This window comes from Loxodonta africana, chromosome 9 (genome assembly GCF_030014295.1).
Source record: "Loxodonta africana isolate mLoxAfr1 chromosome 9, mLoxAfr1.hap2, whole genome shotgun sequence".
NCBI classification, from domain to species: Eukaryota; Metazoa; Chordata; class Mammalia; order Proboscidea; family Elephantidae; genus Loxodonta; species Loxodonta africana.
In genome coordinates, this window is record NC_087350.1 from 63,963,339 (window position 1) to 63,971,971 (window position 8,633).

Consider the following 8,633-nt stretch of genomic DNA (forward strand, 5'->3'; position numbering starts at 1 on the left):
TTAAGATCTCAGCTTAAGTGTCACTTCCTCAAAGAAATCTGCCCTGACATCCAATCTAAGATCATTCCCCAGTCACTTTCTATGTATCAGGATTCAGGTTCAGGGTGCCTTTGCTTAAAATAACAATAGCTGAAGATAAAAATTTCTCTCTCTCTCTAAGCAGTCCTGGGCTGATATGTCAGCTACGTGGAGTGGAGGGTCTGGGTTCCTGCCTTGTTTTGCTGTCCTCAGCTAGCTTCCATGATTAAAGATGACTGGCCCAGTTCCCACCATCAGGTCCTCTTTTCAGTTGACAGAAAGAGGAAAAGGGCAAGTGGAGGGCATGATGAGCCTTCCTCCTAAGGGCATAACCAAGAAGTGGCACACCACTTCTCACATACTCTTGCCTGAACTTAGTCACCTGGCCACACCTGGGTGTATAAGGGAGGCTGGAAAATAGAGTCAAATGGGGCAGCCATGTACTTAGCTAAAACTCAGGAGTTCGATGACTAAGGAAGATGGAGAGAATGGATATTGGAACAAACGGCCATCTCTACTTCATGGAGTTTCTTGTACTCACAGAAATAGTGGCCAGAATATCAAAGCAAAGAGGTTGTTAAAGACCAGCTAGTTAAACATTCATTTTATAGATGGGGAGAAAGACCCAGAGGGGGGACTTGCCCAAAATCACACCATAAGCCAGTGGCAAAACCAAGGCTGGGATCCAGAACTCTTAACTCCAAGCCCAATTTCAAAAGTGTGATCTACTAATAATGTGAGCCCATGCAGGGGTAAGGGTGAGGGATTGGTTTTAGAGGAACTTTAGCTTTATATGTATTTTAGCTTCAAATGCATTTCTTACAAGGATAGATTCTTGCATTATTTGTGTAAATAAAAGTAAATGAAACTTGACCAGTATATATATTAAAAAGTGTTCATTAGTCAATGGAGATACACAAATTAAAACCACAATGAGAATACCACCATACTTCCATCAGAATGCCTAAAATTAAAAAGACAGACAATGCAAAGTGTTGGTGAGAATGTGGAACAACTGGAACTCTCAGACACTGCTGGTACAACCATTTCAGAAAACTGCCCCAATCTACTAAATCTGAACATATGTATACCCTATGACCTAGTGATTCCACTCCTAGGTATTTACTCAACAGAAATCTGTTGTTCACCAAAGGACATATCCAAGAATGTTCATAGGAGCGCTGTTTGTAATAGCCAAAGGCTAAAAACAACACAAATGTCTATCCACAGTAAAATATAGTATGTTCACATAATGGAATATTATAACAGTGAGAATGATTAGAGTACAATTACACATAGCAGCATGGATGAATCTTACAAAAAAAATTTTGAGCAAAAGAAGCAAGCCACAGACGGGTGCATCCTATATTAATCCATTTATATACAATTCAAAAACAAGTAAAACTATGCAATTAGAAGTCAAGATAGTGGTTACCCTTTAGGGTAGTAAGTGACTGGAAGGGGACAGGGGGCTTTCTAGGGTTCTGGAAACATTCTTTTTCTTGGTCTGTGTTGATGGCATGGGTATGTTCACTTTGTGAAAATGCAAGGGTGTGTACACTTAGATGCCTACTTCTCTTTATGTATGATGTATTTCAATAAAAAGTATACTAAGAAAATAAGTAAATGGCAACTTTGAAGAGAAGCGTGACTAGTGGCTACAGCTTCGGAGACACATTCACAGCAATTGTCATGGATACGTCCCTCCAGGAGTTGTGCAGTGCAATGGCCCTAGGTTCAAAACACTTACGTGACCCCAAACAAAACCCTTAACCTCTCAGGAGTCTCAATTTTTCTCATCTTTTACATCTCAACAAGTTCTTCCGTGCGATCTCATTTGATCCTGATATAGACATTACTGTGCTCTTTTCATATGGAGAGACTGAGGTTCAATGGCGCAAAGTTTAATTATCCTGGAAGTCAACTTAAAAGTTACCCTTAGGCTAGGTTCTCCAGCGAAGCAAAACCAGTGAAGTGTATATATATGGCTCACGCAGTTGTGGAGGCTGCCAAATCCGAAATCTGTGGATCAGGTGTCGGGCTGGAGGCTTCTCCTGACTCACATGGTCATAGGGGCCGACACCTCAATGATCGGCAGGTCAGACAGTAGGCTGTTGGCTCAGGAGGCTGCATAATCTAGCAAATCCCAGACTTGGCAGGTAAGATGACAGACTCAAGTCCAAAGAACTGGAGGAGAGAGGATGATGAGCCAGATGCAGGATCCACAGCAAGGGAGAGCTTTGCCATAGCATCTGTGTGTATATTGGATATGCAGGTCACACCCCCAAGGAAACTTTATATCAGTGTAAGGGTGACTTGAGCAAGAGTATGACTGAAAGCACACCCTCTTGTAAGGCTGTAACTCAAGATACACCCCACACTAATCCTTATTAACCTATACCAGAAAGAAAAAAAAAACAAAACATTGCCATCAAGTCGATTCCAACTCATAGCAACCCTATAGGACAGAGTAGAACCGCCCCGTAGAATTTCCAAGGAGCACCTGGTGGATTCAAACTGCTGACCTTTTGGTTGGCAGCAGTAGCTCTTAACCAATATGCCACCAAGGTTTCCACTGAAAGACTAAGGCCCAGAAAAGAGATGGGATTTAACTAAGGGTTCATAGAGGGTGAGGTGGCAGAGCTGGGACCACAACCTGAACCCTCTGATGGGGCTGGGTTTTAGGTGACCCTGAAAAGTGGACCATCTCGGACATTCTCAGATTTTGTGAAATGCAGATGGACCTCTGGTCTCCCAATCCGCCTTCACATCCCCTCTTTTAGGAATTGTGCTTGTGACATATAATCAGTTTTGCCAGCTAAGTCCCTGGAGTCAAGCTCCCCATTACAGGAGCCCAAGGCCTGTGACTCTTCACTTTGTGTTTACTCTCAGGCCTGAGCCCAGTAATAGGCTAAGGTGGTTCTGAATGAAGTGTACAGACCAGCCTTGGAACACAGGCGGTTGCTGGATTTTTTGTTTTGTTTTAAAAGAGGCGTGAAGGAAGAAACTTACATACACGTTTGTGTGCTCCCAGAAAAATGTCTGATAGGATGATAACCAAAACAGTCACTGCAGGTATCCCTGGGGAGCTATCCCTGTCCTTCCACCCCACTCCAGCAATGACACTGCCCTTGTTCAGTAAGCAGGTTCCAGCTCAGGCATTTTTGCAATTGCCTGGAGTACCTGTCCCTTGATCTTCACCTGCCTCCTCCCCATTCAGATCTTTGCTTCTCCCCTGACCACCACATCCAAAGATGCCTCCATCACTGTTCATGAAATCATTCTATTTTATTGCCTTAGTGATTTTAGCACTATCTGAAATCATCTTGTTTACTTATGTCCACACCTCCCATGTTCTGTAAAAGTAAGAACAGTTTTCCACTGTATAGACAGTGAAGGACATTAGGCATAGACGCTCAATAAATATCTAATAAATGAATGAGGTTGGAAGGCTACTTTCATTTTTTATTTTGTACACTTGTATTTTTTTTTTAATTTTTGAGATGAGCATGCATTACATTTGCAAAACAGCAATCAAATATATATATATATATTTTTTCCCTTCAAAAAAAAAAAGCAGGTTATTGCAGACTCTTCCCTCAGAAAACTGTCTAGGGTTAGACAAGTCTCCAACTAAAAGCAATTTCCTTCTAGTAGCTATTGCACCCTGGGGGCCAGAGAGGGGCAGAGCCTTACCCAAATTCACACAGCACTCAGCAAGCCAGGCCGGCACTCAAATCCCTTTCCTCGCAAGTCAGCCAATTCACCTTCCAGGGAACGTCCCAATTCAAGAGAGGCTGAAAGGCGTGTGGATGGGCAGTGCAGAGCAGAGAGAGCGCCCGGAGGGGAGACAGGTGAGAAAGGTAGCGATCGGAGAGGGCAGGGGGACCGCAGGGGCAAGCTCAGAGAGGGTGGAGGGGGAGCACGGTGATGGTGAGACACCGGATGGGAGGCAGAAGGGGCTAGGACACGGAACTGAGACAGTAGGGGGTCAAAGGGACGGAGAGAGCCCTGGGTAACGGAAGGGACAGGGCGGGGTGGGGGGAGGAGCGGAAGTGCGCAAAGGCAGGTGACAGTGGGGCGCAGGGTAAAGGGAAGTGAGAGCGCGGCGGGGAAGGCAAGCGGAGGGGGCCCTAAAGGAGAGGTAAGGGATGAGGAAATGGTGGGGGTGACCGAAACAGTGGGAGCGGGGGCGGTGTGGCGTGGAAGGGGCGGGTCGCAGCGGGGCAGAGATGGCGGGGTAAGCGGGGAGTGGACGGCGACGGGCAGGGACAGAGCGGAAAGTGTCTCTGAGCCGACAGGGCCGCTGGGACGGAGAGCGCCAGCTAGCAAGACTCCGCCTCTGGCCCCGCCCCGAGGGGCCGTGCGCCTGCGCGCCGTTGCCGGAGCCGGTGGGGAGCTGCGACGGTTTCCTTGACCCGCTTTCCTGCGAGGTAGGTGGGTTCTGGGCCCCGGGGACCGGCGTCTAGCCGTCGGAGCGCGCTAGAATTGAGAAGGGGACCCAGGAGTTCGGTCCCAGCAGCGGCCCAAATCCCTAGGACCCTCCCGCCCCAGGTCACGCTGCAGACGGCAGCGAGAGGGATTTCGCGTTAACTGCGGGCTACCTGACTTTGCCTCCACCGAGCCCTGGAGGCCGGGAGGAAGGGAAGCTATTCAGGCCTGCAGACCAGAGCCCCCAGCTCTGGCTTCCAGAAATGGAAAACGCTGTGGAGCCAGAGACCTTTGTTCTAGTCTCAGCTGTGCCAGTGACTCCCTGCGTGACTTTGGACCTAGTCCCGCCCTTCACTGGGCCTCCATCTGCCCACCTGCAAAGTGAGCCGGCCCTCAGATGGGTTTCTGTAAATTCCGGACTTCTAAATCCATTTCCTTGACAGACTTCTTCTAAGACTTCCCTAGATTCTCAGCCACAGCCCCTCCCTCAGCATCTCTTTGGCAACCCCAAAGCGCCCTGAACTCTGGCCCCTCAGGTTTCAGCTGGACAGCCCTGGGTTGTCTCAAGTCAGTTCTGTCTAGGTGAAAACGCTACATTCAGTCTTTGGACCACAGGCTGAGTGATTTGTTTCCTATGTATTAAGTCAGTAGTCCTTTCATGGGGTTTCCTGCCAGGCAGGTGTTATTACCTCCAGTAAAGATGAAGAAGTGGGGAGGGTTAGAGACCTGGTAGGACCAGGCAGCTGTGTCCTGCCTTTTTTCCTGTGCTGTACAGATAACACCAGAATCAGATTTTTTAACCTGCTGGCCTAGTGGTTAAGAGCTACGGCTGCTAATCTAAAAGGTCAGCAGTTCAAATCCACCAGGCACGCCTTGGAAACCCTATAGGGCAGTTCTACTCTGTCCTGTAGGGTCACTATGAGTTGGAATCAATTCAATGGCAACTGGTTTGGGTTTTTTTGGTTTTTTATGGCACCGGGTTTTTGTTTGTTTGTTTGTTTGTTTAAAGCATGGTGCAGTGGAAAGGAGCACTGGCCATAGAGTCTAGGAGTTTGGGTTTTAGTCCTGGCTCTGCCGTCAACTTGCTCTGTGACCTTGGGCAAGTGTCTGCCGTCTCTGGCTTAGTCTTCTCTGCTGAATAGTGAGGGGGTTGGTCAGATGGTCTACAAGGACTCTATTATCTTTGGCATTGCTAATAATAGTGATAACACTCTTAATAGTTGTTACCTTCCCTTGACTTACAAGGCCCTGCCTGAGCTAGCCCCCACCTACCCAAAACACCAGACTCCTTGCCCTGCCTCAGGGCCCTTGCATTTGGAGGAACACTTAACCACCTTCACTTCCCATGTGTTTGTTTTTCAAATTTCCATTGAAACTGCTTGCTTTAGGAAAGCCTTCCCTGACATCAAAGACTAGATTGGCCCCCAAATTTATAGACTCATGGTACATCCTGCCTTAATTATGCTTAAGTGTTACTGTAATTCTTTGTCGAAATCTGTATCCTCTATTCTTTAATGCCTGTAAATGCCATTAGGGCTCAAATTCTGTCCTGTTCCCCAGCATCTAGCAGATAATAGGGCTTAGAAAATTTTTTATGGCATGAATGAATGATCTCATTTAGTCCAACAATCTCGAGTTTGGTGTCATTGTGCTCATCTTACATATGAGGAGACAGGGATTGAGAGAGTGTGAGTGATTTTCATAGGGTCACACAGTGAGTTACCAGAGCCAGAATTTGAACTCGGTCTGACTCCCAAGTCCTGAACTTCCACCTCATCTGCCGTCTCTCATTCCAGGGTCCTGTGAAGACGTTCCCCAAGTGCCCCATGTCAGCCAGCAAGTCTGACTCACAAGGCCTGGAAAGAGAAGCCTTTTAGATTGTGGGGGGGTGATCTTGTCCAGCTCAGTTTCCCTTTGGCCCCTGGGACCTGAGGTGGAATCGGCCTTTTTGCACACCCATGGCACCCCGACTGCAGATACGGCTGATAACGTGGGACGTGAAAGACACACTGCTCAAGCTTCGCCACCCCGTGGGGGAGGAGTATGCTACCAAGGCCCGGGCCCATGGGCTAGAGGTGGAGGCCACAGCCCTGGGGCAAGCCTTCAGGCAGGCATACCAGGCTCAGAGCCAAAGCTTCCCCAACTATGGCCTGAGCCAGGGCCTTACCTCCCGCCAGTGGTGGCTGGATGTGGTCCTGCAGACCTTCCGCCTGGCAGGTGTTCGGGATGCACAGGCTGTGGTTCCCATTGCTAACCAGCTATATGAAGACTTTAGCAACCCCTGCACCTGGCAAGTGTTGGAGGGGGCCAGGGCCACCCTGACAGGGTGCCGCAAGCGAGGTCTGAAGCTGGCCGTGATCTCCAACTTCGACCGGCGGTTAGAGGATATCCTGGTGGGTCTTGGCCTACGGGAACATTTCGACTTTGTGCTGACCTCTGAGGCTGCAGGCTGGCCCAAACCAGACCCCCGCATTTTCCATAAGGCTTTGCAGCTTGCTCACATGGAACCGGCAGTGGCAGCCCATATTGGGGATAGTTACCACCGTGATTACCAGGGTGCCCAGGCTATAGGCATGCAGAGTTTCCTTCTGACTGGCCCGGAGCCTCTGGACCCCGTGGTCAAGAATTCTATACCTGAAGGACACATTCTCCCTTCGTTGTCCCATCTCTTGCCTGCCCTTGACCACCTAAAAGGCTTGTCCCAGGGGCTTTGAGTCTGCTAAGGGAAGTGGCTATGCCCTGAGGCCCTGCAGGAGCCCCTAAACAAACATCTGAGACAGGGAGCCCCTTCCTTCCCCATAAATCTGGCCTTTGCCCTCTCCCTGCGGCCTCCATAACCCATTCAGACTATAAAGCAGAGTGCCAGGCTTTCTGCCCTGCTCCACTAACCTGCTTGTGGTCTCTGAGATCAGTACATTCTTCTTCACTCGTATTCACACGTGTGCCCCTTTATTAGTCCCCCTTACCTCTAGCAAGATTCACAAGAATTTTCAAACTTTATGTTAGCCACAGAGCCCTATAATCATGGCATACCTTACAATACGCAAAACAAAAATAATGAGAAACTACTAGAGTAGAAACAGAGGCCCTAAGGCTACTGATTCGGGCTTCTGCAGCCTCCAAGACACCCTCTCCCCTTGGAAGTGGGTGAGAGGAGCTTCGTTTGAAAATCAGGGTGTTAAGCTAGGCTGTAAAGGACACTATCTGCTAAGACCACATAGTCTGAATGGGAGAGATTTTAGACAAGGAACTACAGTCAGAAGATCCACCCTATGCCTGCCGTGTGTCAGGCACTCTGCTAAGTTCTTCATATGCATTACTTTGTTTAGCCCTCAGAGTTATCTAGTAGGGGTCAGGTGTTGTGAGTCCCACCCCTACTTTACAAATGAGGAGAACAGATTCAGAGGTTAAATAGCCTGCCTGAGTCAGTAAGTGGTGGAGTCAGGATTCAAATTTAGGCATATCTGACTCCAGAGCCCTTTGGCTCAACCACGAGTTTGCAAGTAGAAGGATTTATGTCTCATGAGACATACAGTCCAATGGAGATCTTGAGAGAGTAGGGAATATATTCTAAAGGATGTCAATCTTGAGCATAAGCAAGAGGCATAGGGAAAAGGCACAGGGAAAGGGGACTGGAGCTCAGAATGGCGGGATTGTAAGGAATGTGGGTGGAATAATTAGAGACTGGAGAAGTAAGTAGGTTGGGTTTTAAAATTCTATTTCTCTTCCTGCCTGCCCCCTCTATACACCTTTCTACTTGGTATCTACTGGGTACCTGTGTGCCTTGGGGACCAAAGGTTAAAAGCACAAGATAGGTACACACAGTGTATATGTTCAGGTGCCAACAAGAGCAGCCAGGGAGAGGCCCTGAACTGGGGGTGAGGGGTTTGGCATTTAGATGGGCAAAGGAATTGGGGTGGGGGGAGGCATTTCTGGCAGCAGGGAAATGAACTGTGGCCTAAAGGCTGCTGCAGGGAGTTGTGTAGGTTAGTTTAGGGGAGCAATGTATGGGGCCTTCAGCTGGCAAGTTGCAGAAATGGGCTTTGACCTAGGTTGTACCCAGGCAAAGACAGGGACGCTGTCTCCAGACTTGGCTAAATTCCTTCCAGGTTTGTCTTCCTTGGGCCAGGCGCCAAGACCAGGAAACTTACCATTAACTCCCATGTGTCAGGGCAGTGAGGAAT

At 48.5% G+C, this 8,633-nt stretch overlaps 1 protein-coding gene and 1 long non-coding RNA gene across 4 annotated transcripts; one reads left to right on the forward strand and one right to left on the reverse strand.

Annotated features, from left to right (window-relative positions):
* Window positions 1-899: 899 nt before the first annotated feature.
* On the reverse strand, window positions 900-4,015 carry LOC111749839 (uncharacterized). Its single transcript, XR_002785023.2, has 2 exons — window positions 3,715-4,015; window positions 900-2,413 (listed from the first exon to the last, which is right to left on the reverse strand). It is a non-coding gene; the product is annotated as an uncharacterized LOC111749839 (long non-coding RNA).
* A 74-nt stretch (window positions 4,016-4,089) lies between these two features.
* HDHD3 (haloacid dehalogenase like hydrolase domain containing 3) lies at window positions 4,090-8,631 on the forward strand. Of its 3 annotated transcripts, XM_010587720.3 has the most exons (3): window positions 4,090-4,162; window positions 4,320-4,451; window positions 6,246-8,631. In XM_010587720.3, the coding sequence occupies exon 3, from the start codon at window positions 6,408-6,410 to the stop codon at window positions 7,161-7,163; it is 756 nt and encodes a 251-aa protein (XP_010586022.1). In that variant the 5' UTR covers window positions 4,090-4,162; window positions 4,320-4,451; window positions 6,246-6,407; the 3' UTR covers window positions 7,164-8,631. The 3 variants fall into 3 exon arrangements, with proteins under 3 accessions (XP_010586022.1, XP_064147649.1, XP_064147648.1); XM_064291579.1 differs by lacking the exon at window positions 4,320-4,451 and having other exon boundaries at window positions 4,102-4,162; XM_064291578.1 differs by lacking the exon at window positions 4,090-4,162 and having other exon boundaries at window positions 4,280-4,451.
* The last annotated feature ends 2 nt before the right edge of the window (window positions 8,632-8,633 follow it).

Coding starts and splice junctions, on each gene's coding strand:
- HDHD3 (XM_010587720.3), top strand. CDS start 6,408: ATGGCACCCCGACTGCAGATACGGCTGATAACGTGGGACGTGAAAGAC.